This window comes from Rhinoderma darwinii, chromosome 3, assembly GCF_050947455.1.
Source record: "Rhinoderma darwinii isolate aRhiDar2 chromosome 3, aRhiDar2.hap1, whole genome shotgun sequence".
In the NCBI taxonomy this organism is placed as follows: Eukaryota; Metazoa; Chordata; class Amphibia; order Anura; family Rhinodermatidae; genus Rhinoderma; species Rhinoderma darwinii.
In genome coordinates this window covers 112,508,503-112,530,881 of record NC_134689.1, presented here as the reverse complement: position 1 = coordinate 112,530,881, position 22,379 = coordinate 112,508,503, and the positions used below count along the sequence as shown (strand labels likewise).

At 40.9% G+C, this 22,379-nt stretch overlaps 1 protein-coding gene across 2 annotated transcripts in view; it reads left to right on the top strand.

The window, feature by feature from the left end:
- Positions 1–22,109, top strand: part of RAB24 (RAB24, member RAS oncogene family) — a 45,452-nt gene extending 23,343 nt beyond the window's left edge. For both annotated transcript variants that reach the window (XM_075856570.1, XM_075856569.1), the window contains 7 exons: positions 5,260–5,328; positions 6,105–6,183; positions 9,152–9,219; positions 9,294–9,393; positions 13,437–13,487; positions 14,474–14,536; positions 21,551–22,109. In XM_075856570.1, the coding sequence (XP_075712685.1) occupies positions 5,260–5,328; positions 6,105–6,183; positions 9,152–9,219; positions 9,294–9,393; positions 13,437–13,487; positions 14,474–14,536; positions 21,551–21,615 (495 nt within the window). In that variant the 3' untranslated portion in view covers positions 21,616–22,109. The remainder of the gene's footprint in view (positions 1–5,259; positions 5,329–6,104; positions 6,184–9,151; positions 9,220–9,293; positions 9,394–13,436; positions 13,488–14,473; positions 14,537–21,550) is intronic.
- Positions 22,110–22,379: the final 270 nt, after the last annotated feature.

Here is a 22,379-nt window from a genome sequence, read left to right as displayed (position 1 = left end):
GTGGATATGCCATAATTGTCTTTGATGGGAATTTTGTTTTATTATTTTCCATTCCAGCAAGGTTAGATCTCCAAGGTTACATAGTTACATAGTGCGGTTGAAAATATACATATGTCTATCAAGTGCAACCAAGGAATGGGAGAAAGGGAAGGGATGAAATAAAAATTCCACACATTGACATAGGAGTAGGGCTGGGCAATTAATAAAAAAATTATCTAAATCGAAATTCAGCGCAATCTACGTCATCTTGCTAATTTTTGTTTTGTCAATTATTTTTTCCGCTTTAAACTGTATCTGCATCATCAGGACGCAGATACAATTGAATCCAATAGTAGAGCAGGGTGCAGCATGGTCCCTGCTCTACCATTAACTATGTATCGCTGGACGTGAGGCAGTGACGTCATCGCACCTGTCTGTGCCGAGCTGCACAGACTAGAGGAGCAGAGGGATCTGCTCCACTCGTCATTGGAACGGGGTTAGGCCAGTATATATTATTTTTATCAGGCACTATTGGGGACAGCTATAACGGAGTTTATACTGTGTGCGGTGCATTTATGGGGGCATTATACCATGTGAGGGCAGCTATAGGGGCATTATACTGCTTGGAAGTCTGTTATTGGAGCATTACACTATGTAGAGGGCAGTTATGGGGCATTATACTGTGTGCAGGGCAGTTATGGGGGGCATTATACTGTGTAGATTACAGTTATGGGGGGCATTATACTGTGTAGAGGACAGCTATGGGGGCATTATACTGTGGTGGCAGCTATGATGGTCATTATACTCCTATGGGGGCAGCTAAGGGGCATTATACTCTGCAGGGCAGATATACGGGCATTATCATGTGTGGGGGCAGCTATAGGGCATTATACTGTGTGGGGAGCACTATGGGGGCAATATACAGTGGGGGCAGTGTCGGGGTATATTATATACAGTAGTATACAGCAGGTTCGGGATAAATATGAATTCACTGGCATAGCATGCAAAAAAGGGATGTGGCCTAAATAATCGTTCAATAATCGTAATCAAGGTTACATGTTCAATTAATCGTGATTTTGATTTAAGTCATAATTGCCCAGCCCTACTTAGGAGCTGATAATTTTTTCGCTCTAGGAAATTATCTAAGCCTTTTTTAAAGCCAGCTCCTGCGGTAGACTATTCCATAGATTCACAGTTCTCACAGTAAAGAAGGCTTGTCACCTCTGCAGATTTAACCTTTTTTTCTCCAGACGGAGGGAGTGCCCCCTTGTCTTTTGAGGGGGCACTCCCCTTTGAGGTTAATAGTCAAATACAAAGATAGCCGCTTGTGATGCTTTAAAAAATAAAGGTCTATAAAAAGCTTAAAGAGGCTCTGTCACCAGATTTTGCAACCCCTATCTCCTATTGCAGCAGATCGGCGCTGCAATGTAGATAAGAGTAACGTTTTTATTTTTAAAAAACGAGCATTTTTGGCCAAGTTATGACCATTTTTATATTTATGCAAATGAGGCTTGCTGAAGTCCAACTGGGCGTGTTTAAAGTAAAAGTCCAACTGGGCGTGTATTATGTGTGTTACATCTGGGCGTGTTTACTTTTTTTACTAGCTGGGCGTTCTGACGAGAAGTATCATCCACTTCTCTTCACAACGCCCAGCTTCTGGCAGTGCAGACACAGCCGTGTTCTCGAGAGATCACGCTGTGTCGTCACTCACAGGTCCTGCATCGTGTCGGACGAGCGAGGACACATCGGCACCAGAGGCTACAGTTGATTCTGCAGCAGCATCGGCGTTTGCAGGTAAGTCGATGTAGCTACTTACCTGCAAACGCTGATGCTGCTGCAGAATCAACTGTAGCCTCTGGTGCCGATGTGGCCGACACGATGCATGACCTGGGGCAGGAAGTGAGTGACGTCACAGCGTGATCTCTCGAGAACACGCTGTGTGTCTGCACTGCCAGAAGCTGGGTGTTAACGAACAGAAGTGGATGATGCTGATTCGTCAGCATCATACACTCCCATTCCTAACGCCCAGCTAGTAAAAGAAGTAAAAACGCCCCGATGTACATACACAATACACGCCCAGTTGTACTTTTACTGTAAACACGCCCACTTGGACTTTTGCAAGCCTCATTTGCATAAATACAAAAATGGTCATAACTTGGCCAAAAATGCTCGTTTTTTAAAAATAAAAACGTTACTGTAATCTACATTACAGCGCCGATCTGCTGCAATAGCAGATAGGGGTTGCAAAATCTGGTGACAGAGCCTCTTTAACTGAAGTCAAAGCACTGCTAATCTATGAACAGTTTACTAAGGCCTCGTTCACATCTGCTTTGGGGTCCCGTTCTGACGCTCCGTCGCAGCTTTCTGTCAGAACGGGACCCTGAACAGACACAAACTGACACAGACGGAAACCAGAGGTTTCCGCTTCCATCACCATTGATTTCAATGGTGACGGATCCGGTGCCCATGGTTTCCGTTTGTCTCTGTTGTGCACTGGACCCGTAGTTTTGCCGGAAGCAATAGCGTATTCAGGACATGGCAGTGTGGGCAGGTGCCAAGACCTGCATTTCATTGGGAAATAAAGGTCCCAGAGTCTGGAGGAAGAGTGGAGAGGCATCAATCCAAGTTGCTTGTGGTCCAGTGTGGAGTTTCCATAGTCAGTGATGGTTTGGGGAGCCATGTCATCTTTTGGTGTTTGTCCATTGTGTTATATCAAGTCCAGAGTCAGCGCAGCATCTACCAGGAAATTTTCGCGCACTTCATGCTTCCCTCTGCTCACAAGCTTTAGGGTATGTGCACACGCTAGCTTGCTTTTACGTCTGAAAAGACAGACTGTTTTCAGGAGAAAACAGCTGCCTCGTTTCAGACGTAAATGCAGCTCCTCCTCGTATTATGCGAGGCTTCTCTGACAGCCGTAAATTTCGAGCTGTGCTTTATTGAATTCAATGAAGTACGGCTCAAATTACGTCTGCACTTCTTTTGACGAGGCTGTATTTTTACGCGTCGTCGCTTGACAACTGTCAAACGACGACGCGTAAATGACAGGTTGTCTGCACAGTACGTCGGCAAACCCATTCAAATGAATGGGCAAATGTTTGCCGACGTATTGTAGCCTTATTTTCAGACGTAAAACGAGGCATAATACGCCTCGTTTACATCTGAAAATAGGTCGTGTGAACCCAGCCTTATGGAGATGCTGATTTCATTTTCCAGCAGGACTTGGCACCTGCCCACACTGCCAAAAGTACCAATACCTGGTTTAATAACCACAGTATCACTGTGCTTGATTGGCCAGCAAACTCGCCTGACCTAAACCCCATAGAGAATCAATGAGGTATTGTCAAGAGGAAAATGAGAGACACCGGACCCAACAATGCAGACAAGCTGAAGGCCGCTATCAAAGCAACCTGGGCTTCCATAACACCTCAGCAGTGCCCCAGGCTGATCGCTTCCATGCCACGCCGCATTGATAACACCTCAGCAGTGCCACAGGCTGATCGCCCCCATGCCACGCCGCATTGATGCAGTAATTCATGCAAAAGGAGCCCTGACCAAGTATTGAGTGTATATACTGGACATACTTTTCAGTAGGCCAACATTTCGGTATTAAAAATAATTTCTGAAATTGGGCTTATATAATCTTATTTTCTGAGACACTAAATTGTGGGTTTTCATTAACTGTTAGACATAATCATCACCATTAAAAGAAAAAATGCTGGAAATAGATCACAGTGTTTAATGAATCTATATAATGTGAGTTTCACTTTTTGAATTGAATTACTGAAATAAATTAACTTTTTCACGATATTCAAATTAATTGAGAAGGACTAGTGTGTGTGTGTGTATGTGTATGTATGTGTGTTTTCTGTACGCATATATATATATATATATATATATATATATATAAAGCAGACTTCTTACTGAAACCTCACAATAGGGCTTACACTTTCTGTTTTTTTACACTGCTGGGGCAGGGTCAGCAGTCATCATATTATTGTTATTATTATCATCATAACAGAGGATTACAATAAAAGCTGGAGGCAGATAACAGAGGATCACATCATCGACATAGCTCACCCCCCCCCTCCCAGCACAGCGATCTCTGCACATGTCACAGAGCATGCCCACAACACTCTCCCATCAATTAAAAGTTTTCTGACTAAGTTTTAGATGTCCAGGTGCCTACTGTAAAGCAAACCTCTGAACAGCTCATAGAACCTGCACAGGTCAGATGGCTGTTCCCATATAAGAATAAATAATATGCAATTAGAAAACAACAGATTAGAAAAAAAGAGTGTGTGTGTATATATGTATGTATGTGTGTAATATATATGTATATATGTATGTATGTGTGTAAAACATATATATATATATATATATATATTACATTCCCTGGGTTCTCCACTTCGGACAATCACTACTTGTTAGAGGGGATTCCTGGACAATAAGCTGATCACAAAAGGTTTCCCTGCTGGGACCCCTAGCGATCAGCTGTAATCTGTGGGACAATAGTAAGGGTATGTGCACACGATAACTTCAATTACGGAGCTCTTTTCAGGAAAAAAACGCTCCTGCATTTCAGACGTAATTGCTCGTACTCGCGTTTTGCGAGGCGTCAATTACGGACGTAATTTGGAGCTGTTCTTCATTGGATTCAATGAAAAACGGCTCCAATTACGTCCCAAGAAGTGTCCTGCACTTCTTTGACAAGGCTGTTATTTTACGCGCCGTCTTTTGACAGCAACGCGTAAAATTACAGGTCGTCGGCACAGTACATCGGCAAACCCATTGAAATGAATGGGCAGATGTTTGCCGACGTATTCGAGGCTTGTTTTCAGACGTATTTTGAGGCGTAAAATGCCTCCAATACGTCTGAAAATAGGTCGTGTGAACCCACCCTAAGTGTTCTCTTTCCCTGCAGCGCCACGCCAATTAAATTTAATCATTACACTGTGCCAAGTCACATCAATGGGTTGACTATGTAATGCAGGACAGGTCCTCTAGAGCAAGAGACTCTCTTTGTATCTGCTCACCGCAGATGAGGATCCTAAACATAGAACTCCTTATTGACTCTAGTAGGGTACATGAGACTTGGTTTTCTAATCTGGACAAGTCCTTTAAGGTCGACCTGTTCCTACATTGACCTTGGTAAATAGTGAGTTTGACCTATCCACTGCTGACAACATAAGCAGGACTTTGCTTCATTGTAGGGGAACAGTGATTTCACATAAATTAATGTTGTCATTACACCATATACTAATTTATTTTCTTTTTTCAAAGACTATTGGGGCTGCGTTTGTTGCCAAAGCTATAAATGTTGGAGGTCGCAATGTGACGCTGGGAATCTGGGTAAGTACTGGGAGAATATCATTAAAAGGTGAAATTTTGCTCTGAGTATCAAGTCCCAAAACACCCAGGTCATGAAAGGGTTAATCACAAATGGAGTATTTGGGTAATATATGGCTGGTTCAAGCTGTTTTTGAGCCAGGAGTGGATTCAAAAGGATAAAAAAGAAAAGCCTGATGTGACTCCGCTCTCTTCGATTCACTTCTGTCTTTGGCTTCAAAACTTCACCAAAAACTGAATGTGTGAATCCGGCCTTGCTCCAAGGGGGAATTAATCATTTATAGTTACATCAAGAATATCGAAAGACGACATATAGGCCCACATTTGTCAATGTTTTTGCGCCTTTTTTTGGTATATTTTACTTCAAAATCATGTCTAATCTTCTTTGTGACATATTTATTAAGCATTTGCGCCATTCTCGTCAGTTTCTAAAAGTGGCGTGGAAAGTGGGCGTGGTTTACTGCTTGGCCAGGATTTAAACCCGTTTATGAAATGCGACTTTATTTTTAAAAAAAAGCTGCAAATGAGAATAAAAAGTCACATCTCTATTCTAGACAAACCCTGTCATAGAAATCGTTCTGTCATTTTAGCCATTGTGAAAACTAATGGCAGTGATATTTATGTTGTGACAGACATTGGCTAAAATGACGCCATTTAAAAAAAATGTTGGCCACTGTGTGGTTTGCTGCTTTTTTGTTATATATTTAGTAAAGTCCTGCTATTTATTTTGTATGTTAATTGTTTATGTAGCTTATGTTGAAGTTCAATTCTTTTTCCAGGATACTGCCGGCTCAGAACGATATGAAGCTATGAGTCGCATTTATTATCGGGGAGCTAAAGCTGCCATCGTCTGTTACGGTAAAATACAAAAAAAATGTTTATTACCTGTTCTTTATATATCTTTATATATCACTGACATGTTCCGCACATTAACTCATTGTGGGGGATTTATGAAATTTGGTACAAAGGAAAAATGCAGTAGTTTCTCGTAGCAACCAATCAGGTTCAAGCCCTAAGTTTTTTTTTTTTTATAAAGGTCCTTTTGAAAATGAAAGAAGCAAGCTATGGGTAACAACTTCACTTTCCTTTTGCACTAGTTTTGTTAAATCTCCCCTATTGACCCTGTCTCCATTGAGGCTCACAATCTAATTTAACCCCTTAGCGACGTCCTCCATGTATTTACAGTCGATATGCGCTCTGACAATATGGTGCGGGCTCAAGAGCCAGCTGTTTTATGCAGCGAACACCCGCCTTTAACGGCTGTTTAACTTTTCAGATGCTGTTGTCCACAGCGACCATGGCATCTGACCGGTTAGGTAGAGGGAGCGGCCTCACTCCGTCACCCAGTTGCCTCCCCGTGCGATTGCCAAATAATTGCCATAGCAGCTGGAGGCCTAGTGAACACCTTCTCATCTGCCTTTTATACTCCACTATTAAGCCTTGCCAGAGACCAGGCTTAATAGGAGAGAGCATAGAAAAAGACAATCCGCTGCAATACATAAGTATTGCAAAAACTGAATGTGTGAAAGTATTGCATAAGTGATCCATCAAACGCATGGTAAGGTCCCTTAGGGGGACTAAAAAAAAAATAAGTTAAAAAATGTTTAATAACATTTTTAACATAAAATAATTTAATATGAAAATTGGTATCGCCACATCTATAAAAGTCTGAACTATTAAATTATTACGTTTTTTAACCTGCCGGGTAAACGCTGTAGAAAAAAAAACCATTCACAATGCCAAAATCGCTGTCTTTTTTTCCACTCACTCCCCCCAATAAAAGGGACTAAAAAGTAATTGAACAGTTGTACGTACCCAAAAATGGTTAATTTTAAAAATTGCAGCTCGCCCCGCAAAAAAAGTTCTCACGCAGCTCCATCGATGGAATTTTTTATTCCATAAAAGTAGTAAGAGATAAAAAAATAATAATAATTTTTATCGTGTCATTTTTACTGCATAGTGAACACCGTAAAAATGAAATCTCAAAAGGTATGGTAGAATTGCTGTTTTTTCTTTTCAATTCCACCCTACAAAATAATTCGTAAAAGTTTCTCAGCAAATTATATGGTACCATTAAAAAATACAACTCATCCCGCAAGAAACAAGCCCTCAAATGGCTATGTGGCTGAAAAAATAAAATAATTTTTGAGTCTTGAAATGCGACAATGGAAAAACAAAAAATTTAAATTGTCTGTGTCCTCAAGGGGTTAGGCTTCATTCACATCTGCATAAGGGCTCCGTTCAGGCGTTCCGTCTGAGCTTTCTGTCAGAACGGAACCCTGACTGAGACAAAAAACGCTATGACCGATGTTAACGTTTCAGGTTCTAGTGAAATATGAGAGCCTGCGTACACAATGTTTTGGCATTTTGTAGCAGTTTTAGGGGTCAATGGCGTTTCTTCCAAAATGAAGCATTCTCACGGCATCGCATTTTTTCTGGTGTTTTTTCCCCATATGTCTCTATAGAACGTCAAAATCGCCAGGAACAACGTATGTGTAAAATCCCACAAAAAATTCGTTTTATTGAAAACACTTTAAATGCATGCCGTTTTTTACATGAGGTTTCAAATGTTGAAAAAAAAAGTGTGTAGGAGGCCTTATAGGGGCATTCATGTGTGCTCCAAACACTTCAGAATAGTGTGGCTACTTGTGGAACCACTTTTAGTCAGTCGAGCGCAGCCAAAGAACATTTCCTGTAAAAACACAACCTTAATCCATGAGCCAAACTGCATGCCACTAGGGGTCTGGATTAAGAGGTGTATACCCAAACCCTTTTAAGATGGCCATACGTATGAGATAACTGTCACTTGAATGTTTGTGACATCTGGCAGTGGGTTTATCTACCTGCACACTAGAGGATCGGGTATTTTGAGATCCAAAATGTCTGATTCTTGTTTTGTCCTAGGACAGTCGCGCGGGCACGTACACATTAGATTGTCAGCAGAGCTGCCTTTATTAGGGTGAATTCACACAATTCGTATTTGTTACAGAATCCGAACTAAAATGCCACAAGAAAGTATAGTACAATATCAGTGAATGGAGTTAATTTCCAGCGTAAAATATCTGCAGCAGATTTTCAGCACACCTTATCTGTTGCAGAAACGCCGCGGAGATTCACAGCAGACGCGGCTTTATCAAATCTGCAAATAAATCAGCATGTAAGGGTATGTGCACACAACCTATTTTCAGACGTAATGGAGGCATTTCATACGTCGGCAAACATCTGCCCATTGCTTTCAATGGGTCTTACGATGTTCTGTGCAGACGAGCTGTCATTTTACGCGTCGCTATCAAAATACGGCGCGTAATATGACGGCTCGTCAAAAGAAGTGCAGGACACTTCTTTGGACGTTTTTGGAGCTGTTTTCTCATAGACTCCAATGAAAACCGCTCCAAAAACGGCCGTAGAAAACGCAGCTAAAAACACAGCGAAATACGCGAGTTGCTCAAAAAACGTCTGAAAACCAGGGGCTGTTTTCCCTTGAAAACAGCTCCGTATTTTGAGACGTTTTTGACTCTTCGTGTGCACATACCCTAACACACATTTTGGCACGTATTTGTAGGCTGCATGCGAGCAGCTTTAATAAGTGCCTATAACAATGTAGCTATATATTATGTGTAATTACCCTCAAGTATTTATATCCCCTGAACACAATTTTACCATGTGTATATATCTATATATTATGCGCATTACATCACATTACTTTTCTTGTAATGATACTAAGCAAGAATGGGGTCAGGTTATTTTTATTACGCTGTTTTTAATATTTTTTTGACTAGTACCAGGAGGTTTTATACTATTTTTTTTTTTTTTCCTCTCCACTCAGATCTCACATACCGCAGCAGCTTTGATAGGGTCAAATTCTGGGTGAATGAACTGCAGAACTTTGAAGAGGTTGGTATAGCTGAGCACTGAAGTATCGTCTGTCCTGCCCCTGTGATCCTCATAATGTTTCCTTCCATTCCCAGCATTGCCGGATTTACATTTGTGGCACAAAGAGCGACTTGGTGGAAAATGACAAGAGCTTGAGACAAGTTGACTTTCATGATGTGCAGGATTATGCAGATGGTAAGGTCAAAACTACGATGGCAGATGCAGAAACTTTTCTTCATGTTATCACCCCTCTTACGAATCAGAGAAAATATGTGCTCTGATTGTCTCATTTAGAGGGTCTTTTTTTCTACTTCGGGCTCATTCGGACGAGCATGTAACTCATCAGTGTGATGCCGTTAAAACGACAGCCGTCACATGGGCACATGTATTTCAATGGAGCCGTTCACACGGACATTGTTTCAACAGAGCGGGTAAAGGGTCTGCGGAAAAATAGGACATGTCCTATTTTCTTGCGTTTTCACGCAAAGGGATTCGTGATAAGATGTCCATTTTTCACGTCCGAGGCTGCACACGCTCGTCTGAATGTAGCCTAAAGGGGTGAGAAGATGAGCGTTCATACAACTAATCACCCCTGCACCTTATCAGAGCATTTATCGCCTCTGTGACTTGGATGTTCACCAGCATCTGGATCACAGCAATTTTTGATCTATTTTTAGGCCGGATTCACACATGGTAGGGCAGACTCTTAGGGTATGTTCACACGCAGTGTTTTCAGGCGTAATTCGGGCGTTTTACACCTCGAATTACGCCTGAAAAAACTCCCCTAATACGCCTTCAAACATCTGCCCATTGCTTGCAATGGGATTAACGGTGTTCTGTTGCCACGAGCCTTAATTTTACGCATCACTGTCAAAATACGGTGCGTAAAAAGACGCCCGCGAAAAAGAAGTGCATGTCACTTCTTGGGACGTTTTTGGAGGCGCTTCATTGACTTCATTGAAAAACAGCTCCAATATCGGCCGTAAAATACGCAGCGTAAAACGTGAATTGTTACAAAAACTTCTGAAAATCAGGAGCTGTTTTCACTTGAAAACGGCTCCGTATTTTCAGACGTTTTTATTCACTTCGTGTGAACATACCCTTAAACTCAAACTTGAACTTTTATGCCTTTTTTTTTTTTTAATTTATTTTTTATATATACACAAGGTTACACTTTGATGCAAAATTGCATGAAGGCGGCCATGAGTCATGGGTGGCATTTTTACCATGTGTAAGGTGTCTACTCATATAATGCCATATGTGGGTGTGGAGATATGATATGATTTTATTTTTTTTATAATTCAGGCTTTATTTGTATATGTCAAAAGCATGAAAATTGTCCCAGCAAGGAAAAGTTTAAAGAGGCTCTGTCACCAGATTCTCAAATCCCTATCTCCTATTACATGTGATCGGCGCTGCAATGTAGATAACAGTAACAGTTGTTTTTTTTTTTTAAATGTTCATTTTTGGCCAAGTTATGAGCTATTTTATATATATGCAAATGAGCTTTGAAATGGACAACTGGGCGTGTTTTTTTTCGTATGTCCAACTGGGCGTGTATTGTGTTTTTAACTGGGCGTGTTTACTTGTTTTACTGACTGGGCGTTGTGAATAGAAGTGTATGACGCTGACGAATCAGTGACCAATCAGCATCATGCACTCCTCTCCATTCATTTACACAGCACAGTGTTCTTACTAGAACGATGTGCAGCCACATACACAAGTGTCCTGATAATGAATACACATGACCTCCAGCCTGGACGTCATGTGTATTCAGAATCCTGACACTTCTGAATCTTTTCTGTGCCATCTCGCGAGATTACGAGGTAAACAAGATTTTGTTTCCCTTGCTGGAAATCTCACAGAAAAGATTCAGAAGTGTCAGGATTCTGAATACACATGACGTCCAGGCTGGAGGTCATGTATATTCATTATAAGGACACTTGTGTATGTGGCTACACATCGTTCTAGTAAGAACGTGATGCTGCTGTGTAAATGAAAGCTGATGTAGTGGAGTACGGGCTCATAGACTTTCTACTAAGTCCGTACACCGCTACAAAATAAGCGACTGAGCGCTCACACTAGCACTTCTGCTGCTTCGTTTTAACGATTAGTGGGGGTCTCAGTGCTCGGACCCCCACCGACCAAAACTACTGACGTCACTATGACATGTCAGAAGCTTGTAGAACGTTTAGTTATCCTTTATTAATAGCGAAATATAGAAGTGTTCTTTTCCCTGCATCACCACCCCAGGGGGAATGGAGCCCAGTGCTTTGATTGTTAGTGGAGAAAAGCCCTAAAGAAATACTGTATTGTATCACACAATTGGCCATTGAGATGCAATGCATTTATGTGCCAAATCCTCCAAAGGGAGCTATGATTTTTGTAGTCGCTCCCCACTCTGACTACTGGCTAAGGCGGGATTCACACGACCGGGTCGTTCCCGAGCCCGAGTGTCGGCCGGTAAAATCGGCCATTTTGCCCGGCCGGTTTGCATTAAGTTTTGCATCCGTGCCGGGCCGGGCAGATCCGGACAGTGACATCAGCGGCAACTCCTGAAGGGGAATCCCCATGTGTTCGGGGATTTCGCTTCAGGAGTTTCCCCTGATGTCACTGCCCAGATATGGACAGAGACATCAACCGCTCTGTCCAGGAGCGGAATCCCCGAAAACACGGGGATTCCGCTCCTTCAAGGAGCTAAAGTGTGGCTAGCACATAGCAGAGCGGGGAGATACCTCCCTGCTCTGCTATAGTGGCGTCGCTACAGTAGTAGCAGCCGCAGCAGCAGCAGCTGCTAGCGGCGCCATGGAAGCTGTTGCCGGGCCAGGGTGCTTTTCAAGCAGGGGAAGGGAGCCAGCGCAGCGCTCCCTCCACCTGCTGTACACCCCGGCCCTGCCACACAGTGTACAGCGATGCCATTCGTCAGAATGGCATCAACTCCTCCTCCTCACATGCACTCTGCGCTGTGAGGAGGAGGAGATAGAGCGCAAGCGCCGGAAAACCCGGCCATCACTCGGGACACATCCCGGTGATGGCCGTGTAATACCCGGCCCCATAGACTTCTATGGGAGCCGGGCGGCCAGGTACCCGGGCGAAGATAGAGCATGTCCTATTTTTTGGCGGCCGGTTTTCTCGGCCGTCAAAAAAATCGGTCGTGTGAATAGCCCCATTAGGGGTCTATTATTCCTAATGCAGCCAGGTGCCGGCCGATTTATGAACGGCCGGCACCCGGCCGGGAAACCCTGCCGTGTGAATGAGGCCTAACAGATAAGGATCCTGAACTAATGACCCTCCCCCCTTCTATTGACAATTTCTTTAGGCCTTGTTCACACACTGCAGTTTTAATGTAGATGTTTGTAGCTCAAAGGCAATGTTCGCATCTTCGTTGGTGGCTTCATTACAGATCCAAAATGCTGGAAAAAATAGTACAGCATGCTCCTCTATTTTTTCTGGCTAAACGACTTACACCATAACACAGTACATACAGTCCATGGGTTCCGTCAGGGCGCCGTTGATGTCCGTCATGCGACGTATCCAGCACTGATATTATTTTCGTTCTTCTGCTCCTATGACGGAGCAGGACAACGTAAATTGCAATGCAGATGTGAACAGAGCCTTAGGATGAAATAAAGAAAACTGCATCCAAAACAACACTATGTGAATAAGGCCCTCTAAGGAACAGCAAAATAGTGACCATGCTTGGCTATTATATAATTCATATAAAAAAAATGGTCTGCATGCGACTAGAATAAAATCTACATAGTTGTCCAGTCTAATTACATTTTTTTTTCTTTTAATTGCGACTTTTTCCTTGCTCATGCCACTTTTCTAAAAAGTGAACGTAGTTTAGCGGAAGGGCCCAAAAAAAAATTATATTTTATGTGAGAAACTGTCGTATTAATTTATAGCACAGATCTACGCTAGCTCATAGCTGGCATAGACTTTACTTTCCGGTGCACGGGCGGCCAGAAATGCGCCTAATTTATTAAGAGGCGCATCTTACTCCAGCGTGTTTAAGTTTACTAACATATGGAACGCCAGTTTCAATAAATTACCCCATAGTCTGCAGGTAGTAGGCTGCAAATGCAGGGTTGGTAATAGATTGGGCATTGCCACTTATGCTGCCATTTTCTTTCAATTTTACCTTCATATAGTACAGTATTGAAAAATATTTTAGTAAAACAAATGCCGTATATTGTATTGTGGTCATTGTGTAACTGTATTTCTAATTTCTGCAGAGATTAAAGGTCACCTCTGTGAAACATCGAGTAAAACTGGACAAAGTGTAGGTAAGTTCTGGTACAACTGTGGTTAGGATGGGGGAAGGGGAGGCTTATTTTATGACGAAGATTTATCAAAACTGGTGCAAAGGAAAAGCAGAGCAGTTTTCCATAGCAACAAATCAGCTTCCAGCTCTCATTTTTCAGAGGACCTTTTTAGGCCCAGTTCACACAGTGTGTGAATCCGTGGCAAAGAAACGTCCGAGGCGTTTTTTTTCCCACGGCGGTTTTTAGCCGCTTGTGGTAAAAAAAAAAGCTACATGCTCTTTCTTGCTACGGTTCCACCTCTGACCTCCCATTGAAATCAATAGGAGGCAGAGCAAGCGTTTTTTTTGCCTGCGGCACTCAATGGCCGCGGCCAAAAAACGCAGTGAAAATTGTGGCAAGAATTTGCAGGCAGGTCAAAATCTGCCTCGAAATTCCCGAAGACAGATTTTTCTGCCTGCAAAAAAACTCTGTGTGAACAGGAAAGCAGTAACCAGATTCCACTTTTTCTTTGCACCAGTTTTGGTTACTATGAACTACGTTTATTTCCACAGGGACTGTAAAAAAAATTGTGAAAATGGGAAATGTTAATTCGAGAAAGGTAACCTAAAAAGAAAATAATTCGGAAAAAATTGTGTAGAATGTGTTTTGTGAAAAGTGTTCTTCAATAAAGGGAAAAACAGATATTGTTTGATCTTCGAGTGGTTTCCGTCTCAGACCTCCCATTCAAATCAATGGGAGGCAGAAAAAACTGGCGCTAATTTTGGGTGTTTTTTGCGGCTGTTGACTAGATTTAGCGGCCGCTGGCAAAAAAGGTGAGGGAAAAAGGAATTTTGAGGTAGATTCTTTCTACCGGTCAAAAAAGATTGGTCAGTAATTTGTATCCATATTTTGAACCCACACGTGGCGATATTGCGGACGGAAAATAAGTAAAAATTAAAGGAAAATAATAAATCTTCTTGTTGTACACCCTATTATGGTTGTCTAATTATTATTTTTTTCCAAACCAGATGAGCTATTTCTGAGGGTTGCAGAAGACTATGTAAATTACAGTGATTTTCAAGTTCAATCAGGTAGGTATAATAACCTATTCCAAGGCTTTTTCTATCACATAGTTGGCCTAAAGAAGCCTGACACTGTAAGGGTATGTTCACATGGGCAAACGGCTGAAAAACCAGAAGTAGAGCGCCTCCAAACATCTGCCCATTGATTTCAATGTGAAATACGGCGTTCTGTTACGACCGGGCCTTTTTTTTACGCGGCCGTTTTTCAAAAAGGCCGCGTAAAAAAACACCTGCGAAAAAGAAGTGCATGTCAGTTCTTGAGACGTTTTTGTAGCCGTTTTTCATTGACTCTATAGAAAAACAGCTCCAAAAACGGCCGTAAAAAACGCTGTTTTTGATTTTGTGTGTGCACATACCCTAAGGCCTCATTCACACACTCTTTTATGTAAACTAAACTAATTTTGTACAGGCATTCTTCCTTGTGTTTTTGAAGTTCTATAGAGAAGCCTTCGGATAAAAACGCCAGAAATAAAGCCATACCTAGTGCACGCATCATTCTTATAAAAAATGCCAATGACCCCAAAAACCAAGATGATCTATAGTAAAATATAAGAAAGCCTACATACAGACTTTAACATCTGGCGATAGCGTTTTTAGGCAAAAAAAAAACAAAACGCGAAGAAGCACACTTGAAATGCAGCTTTTAAATGATCATTCTATGTATTAAGGATAAAGATGTTATAACTTGTATCACCCATGTCTTTATGCCTGAATGCAAATGCACTGGAAATATCACATTCAATTCAAAACAATAACAACATTTATCCAGTTTGTGTTAATCCTTTACAGAAAGTAAAGAAATTGAATATTAGGCTGTTCAAAAAAATATAAGTGCCAGCATTTTTCTTTAAAAACTGAAAAATGTCATGTATAAACGGAAAAAATGTTTCAGATTTCACTTTACTGAACTAATATTTAGTGGCATAACCATTGTGTCTGAGAACTGTTTGACATCTGTGTTCCATGGAGTCGACCAATTTCTGGCACCTCTGAACAGGTATTCCAGTCCAGGAACGTTTGACGACATTCCACAGTTCTTCTACATTTTTGATGTTACCCCACAAGTTCTCTATAGGATTGAGGTCAGCGGATCGGGCTGGCCACTCCATTACCTCAACCCTGTTTGTATGTAACCAAGATGTTGTTCGCTTACTGGTGTGTTTTGGGTCTTTGTCGTGTTGAAACACCCATTTCAAGGGCATTTCTTTTTGGCATAGGGCAACATGATCTCCTCAAGTATTTTGATATATTCAAACTGATCCATGATCCCTTGTATGTGATAAATTTTCCCTATACCATGGTATGAGAAACATCCCCATATTATGATTTTTGCACCACCGTGCTTTACTGACGTCACAGTGTACTGCGGCTTGAATTCAGTGCTCAGAGGTCCTCTCATATACTGTCTGCGGCCACTAGACCCAAAAAGAGCAATTTTGCTTCTAATCAGTCCACAAAATGTTGCAATTTCCTTTGGGCCAGTAAATGTGTTCCTTGGCAAATTTTAACTCATTCAAGACATGACTTTTTTTCAACAGGACTTAGCGGGGAGTTCTTGCTGGTAACTTGCTTGGCTTCACTTACTAGTCTTCTGATTGTAGCAGTACTCACTGGTAACTTCACATCTTCTTTGACCTTTCTGGAGGTGACCATTGGCTGAGCCTTTGCCATTTTGGCTATTCTTCGATCCATTCGAACAGTTGTTCCCGGCTTCCTTCCGCGTCTGTCAGGTTTTGGTTGCCACTTCAAGGCATTTGAGATCATTTTAGCTGAGCAGCCTATAATATAAGGAAATGCACTATAACCAACATGTGTAACATTTGCCACCCTCCTACCTTCAATAAGGGCCAAAATTGACACCTGTTATTCTACAGAATTAATGACTTCACCTATTTAACTACTCACTGCTATTATTTTGAACAAGCCCCGTTCAGTGAATTATTCAATTCCTCAGAATGAGCGGCATGCAGGTCCTAATTTTTGACTCTGTTTTTTTTTTTCTACTACTCTACTACACTTACAAGTAAATTATTTGGTATGTAGAAATATCACTTCTACCAAAAACATTGATTTATCAGGTTAATGATGTTGGACTGCTATTTATACTGCTACATGTAAAATATAGGGGAAAATAAGGGCGTGCAGGCCCCAACATCACGTATCATAAACATACAAATGCAATTAATTTATCAGTTAGGTGGAAAGAAAAGGAGATATAAAAAGGGGGGAGGGATGATCTCCACTGCTGAGGGCACGGGGAACCACACCACAACGAATGGGTGTATAACTGTATCACAGCTCCATATTAAGGGGCAATGATGGACTTGTATTCTGTAGGTATTGAAAAACGTGTCATGTCGATCCTTCAACTGAGAGGTTAGGTCCTCCATGCGTTTTATTTCCTCGATTTGAGGAAACAGAGCCGGAGAGAGGGAGGTTTCGGACGTCTCCACAGGGCCGTTATGAATGCACAAGAACTTTTAACCAAGTGTCGAAGAATAGACCTTCTGTAGGATTTCATGGAAATGTCGCTCAGGTGAAGCAGGAAGAAAGCTGGTGTTAATGGTACGGTGTAGTCAGAGAAGAAGGAGGTTATTCTCCAAACCTCTCGCCAAAAAGGTAGCAACACTGGACAGTCCCAGAAGGTATGTAGGACGGTACCCTCAGCATTCTGGCATCGCCAACATTGTGAAGAAACGTTGGGGAACGTGTTGTGTAATTTGGATGGGACATAGTACCATCTAGATAAGATTTTGTAGCCCGCTTCTTGGATGCGACTTGATATAGACGATCGATGCGTTAGACTGTATATTCTCATTAATTGAGAGTCGGAGAAAGATAAGTTCATTCCCCCCCCCATTTACTCAAAAAGGAGGGTGGAAGTTGTATTAAGGGGAACACCAACATGACATATTCTACTTTTTGACACATTCTAGCCTGCTTTACATTGCCAGACGGGGTCTATTTAAAAGATGTTTACATTAAACAGGTCTGGCAGTAATAATGCCTGGGTGTGGCTAGTGAAATTACACCCAATCATCAATTGAATTTGGTTAACTGATTTAGTAGCTAAGGGGGACAGCAGCATTTTTCCTCCAATAAATAAATTCATCATTTAAAAACTGCATTTTGTGTTTACCGGGGTTATTTTTGTTCAATTTTGAAAAGTTTAAATGGAAATATTTAAGTGTGACATATGAAAAAATAGAATGGGTTTAGGGTATAATATGGTTATTCATTTTATAATTCAGGCTGTGTTTGTGTATGTCAAGCGTGAAAATTGTTGGGAAAGGGGTAAACCACTTGACTAAGTAGAAAAACCAGCTCACCAGTGTCCATGTGATTTTGAATCCTGTGCCCGCAACTTACCTTTGGCTCAGCTGGCTTGCGACAGGAAACCGATTTGTCCATCACATAGAATTGAAAAGATATATATTTAAAACGTCTTTCCAAGGTTAAGTCTCAGAAAAATATAGACAGACGCTTCAATTTAATATTTTAATGACATCTAGGCCCTGAGGCAGCAAAGCAACCACAAACCAAGTTGCCCTTTCCATCATGCTTCACAGTTGGAATGAGGAATTGGTATGCAGGGTTCTCTTTTCCTCCAAATGGTTTCCCAGAAGCATTGTGGAACGCCCAGGTAGTCTCAAGCAATCTTGAGATGGGCTGCAATTTTTGGTTTTGGACAGCAGCGGCTTCTCTCATGGTGTCCTTTCATGAACACCATTCTTATTCCGTGTTTTTCTAATAGTGGACACATAAACAATAGTTTTTGCAGTTTGTAGAGTCTACAGTAGGGCATTTGCTGTTACCCTTGAGATCTTTCTCACCTCTTTCAGGATTGCCCGTTGTGTTCTTGGAGCGATCTTAATAGGAGAGAGAGAGAGAGACCAAGACAAATGTCCTGATGTTTCTCCAATCCATGATTGTACATAATTTGTTGGCAATTTGTGCTCTCAGGTCTTTAGCAATGCTTTTGTAGCCTCTTCCAGCTTTGTGTCTCGATAACATGTCTTTTGAAAGTTGTTTGTCTCGGGGCATGGATCGCGCTAACCAATTTTTTTGTGAGAAGAACAGATTTGTCAGTAACCAGGCTTTGTGTGCGCCTTTATTTAATGGGAAAAAGCCCCTCTGAAAGCCACACTTCCAATCTCACTTCTCATCTGCTTAATTGACACACTTATTGGCAAATAGCGGGAGAAGTCATTAGCCCAGATGTTCACTTGCACTGTAGATGTTTACTCTATAACTGTACAAGTGTTTGTGTTTTTAGTTTAGATTGTATTGGTCTATATTTGTGACTTGGATAACACTCCGATCACATTTTATTACTAATCAATGCAGGTAATTTCAGTTTATTTCCAGCAGGAAACACTTTTTTTTATTTAACTATATATGGTTTTACCACAATCTTAGCAACCCAAATAATATATTTAGCATTATTTAGCCCTTATTCAAATGGCAGCATTTAGATCAGTATTTTGCATCAGTATTTGTAAGCCAAAACCAGGAGTGGGTCCAAATTACAGAAGTGGTTCAAATCTTTACATTATAAGTTTTCTCAGTGTAGAAGATAACACTCCTGGTTTTGGCTTCCAAATAGTGATGCAAAACGCTGACCTAAATTCTACCGACTGAATAAGGCCTTATACCCCATGGTGTAAAAAAGAAAATCCATGCTGAATTTTCTTTTTTCCCGTTTCCCCTTCCCCTCCAAAAGAAAGAAACTGTTAAGACAAGTTAATCAATATATTATATAGCCCAAAATGGTGCAAATAAAAACTATAGCTTGTGTAATGTCAAGGGAAAAGATGTATGACTCTTGAAATAAGGCAATGAATTCTTTTCAAAACATATTCAAATCAGTAATGGCACTCGTCAAGGGTGTCCGTTGTCCCCCTTAATTTTTACCCTATGCATGAAACCATTTGCTGAACTTATACGTAGTTCCCCTGATATCCAGGGCCTTCAGGTCGGCCCTATTGAGCACAAAATCGGGTTGTATGCGGATGACGTCCTGTTATTGTGTAAATCGCCTCTAACAACGATTCCCGCAATTCTTAAAGTTATAGAATCTTATTCAGCAGTCTCCTTTTATAAATTGAATGTTGCTAAATCCTCCATGATGCCTATTCATATTTCCCCACAAATGAGAGCGTCTATCTCTAAATTTACTTGGGCGGAATCGGGTCTGAAATATCTGGGGATTACGCTCACTCCCAACCCTTCTCAGGTAATCCCTACTAATTTTTCTTCTCTTATTGAGGCTCTTAAACAGGATTGTATACAATTTGAAAATCTTCATCTTTCATGGTTCGCCAGAATTCAATTAGTTAAGATGTTTTTGCTCCCCAAATTTTTATATCTATGCAGAACTATCCATATATCCTTCCAGGTTCTATTACAGCACCACTCCAATCCTTATTTCTTAATTTTATTTGGAATAAGAAGAGAGCTAGAGTAGCTAAGAATCTCCTTTATCGCAAAATAAAAAATGGAGGGATGGGTGTACCAAATGTTGTAGCCTATAACGTAGCGGATATTGCAGACCAACTATATCCCTTTTGGAATGATACGACCCCCTTTCTGTGGGCTGTGTTGGAAGAGAATAGTCACCCTAACGTTTCATTTAAATCTACTCTTATAGCGACTTTATTAGGAGCTAAGATACCAAAATTTACTTTGACTTCTATGACCGATTCTTTACAGGTGTGGGTACGATATGTTTGCAAAAATAAGTGGGTTCATGTGTCGAAAGATTGTATTCCACTTTCTGTTCTTGAGTTCTTTATTCCTCATGTTTCCATGTCTCCTGGGACTGCCGCAGGTTTGAAGGTTATTTCTGATTTTTATAACTCTGACACTTTTCAGACGTTTGAAGACTTACAGAAGGTTTATCAACTCTCCCATAACCTTTTTTACCAATATCCGCAAATCAGACATTGTATCCAGTCCATGAAACTTCCCCAATCACCTACTAATCTCACTTCATTCCACAAATTCTTAAATAAAGGGCAGGGATACTCAAATTGTTTACCACAATTTTATGATTTGATCCTTGCTTTGGATAATAAGGGTAAAACAAGTTACATGTTAAAATGGGAGAGGGAACTGGGTTCAGTTTTTCCTGAAGATACCTGGATTAAAGCTTCAAATTGGGCCGCAAAACACTCTCTAAATGTGTAAACCATACTGAATTAATGCGGAAAATTCACATGAGGTGGTATTTAACACCTTCTAGACTAGCGCATATCATCTCGGGTTCTTCTAAACTTTGTTGGAGAGGTTGTGGACAAATAGGATCCCCTTTATGTGGTGGTCGTGTCCATCAGTGTCTGGCCTTTGGGTTCGGGTATTTGCACTTATTTCAGAATTCGTACAGGTTCCTGTGCCGTTATCCCCTGCCTTAGCAATTTTGGATATTAATCTGGAGGAAATAGATCCGCTAGATAGATTACTTATCCACCATATTCTTATAGCCACTAGAATGGCCATCGCACAATCTTGGAAATCTCTGATTTCCCCCTCTGTACAGGAGGTCATTAGAAGGGTTAATAACCAATGTTATTATGAAACTTATTTAGTTTCTGATTTAGTTCTTCATGGTCGGAATATGAGGAGATGGAATTCTTGGACTCATTCAAAATACTATATTTAATTATGATCTTAAATGGCTAATTTGAGATGTGTTTTACTTATATGGAGTGTCATTCTAATACGAACAGTATTGTGTGTCTGTTAATTGTGTATTTTTGTTTGGTTGTAATGTATAAAAATCTTTCAATAAAAATTTAAGATTTAAAAAAAAGAAATAAGGCAATGAAAAAAATAAAATAAAAAAATGTGCTTGGGCCAGAATCCCCAACATAGGCTGGTCCTTTAGGAGTTAAGTGACTTCATCCCAGCATGTACTCTTCAGCTGGGAACAAGAAAGATGACCAAAGTGTTACTTGCACATATTGACTGCATCTTTAGATAATTTGTATACAAGGATAACACTTGTGTTCTTGATATTTTCAGAGCCAAAGGGAGTGGACTTGAATTCTAGGAGAGACTTGACTTCTTATGCCTGCTGCCATCACTAGAGGAGAAATGAGTCCATGGCCTTTACAATTCTCTGACTGTTTTTGAGCTATTTAGTTGTTTATGTCTTTCCTCTTAAAATCATATGGTGAGTCGACATCTGTCTGGTGACTGCAACATCAAAATTCCATGCCTTCTTCGGAAGAAGTTACTATCTTCCATGTATGCCAAATGACTGACTTATGCACGTTACCGTGATGTGACATAAACAAAAGGACAATGTGACATTGAATTCAAAGCTTGTAGATGGGAAAGCGAACAGCTTGACGCAATGAAACGGGTTTCTTAGATTCGTTTCCTAATAAAAACTTGTAGTGGTCAGGTGATTTCTTACAACAAAAACGCTAAACAAGACGGAAAGAAGATGACTACAGAAATTCAACTGGACAGTACCGTTTCTTAGCAGATTGCTTCACAGCGGAACGGTTTATTTTCTCCAGACAGTAAAGATTTAAATTGTTTTCAAATAAAATTTCATTTGCAAGTCTACCAAAAATTCCATCTACAGAGTAAAAAAAATAACATAAAATAATCTGTTATTACTGTATTATTACAGTTTTCAAGGCGCTGTTGGACTCTAGATCCACTTTGTCGCTGCATTTTAACAACGTTGTCAAAACGCCACATTAGGCCTTATTCAGACGGCTGTAATGTGGGAACAAGATCCAGCCCCTGTTCGGTACACGTAAACCGCGGCCAGTTTGAATGAAATTTAGGTTTGACTACAATGCCGGCTTGATGATTGTAGAATACATTGATTGAAAAG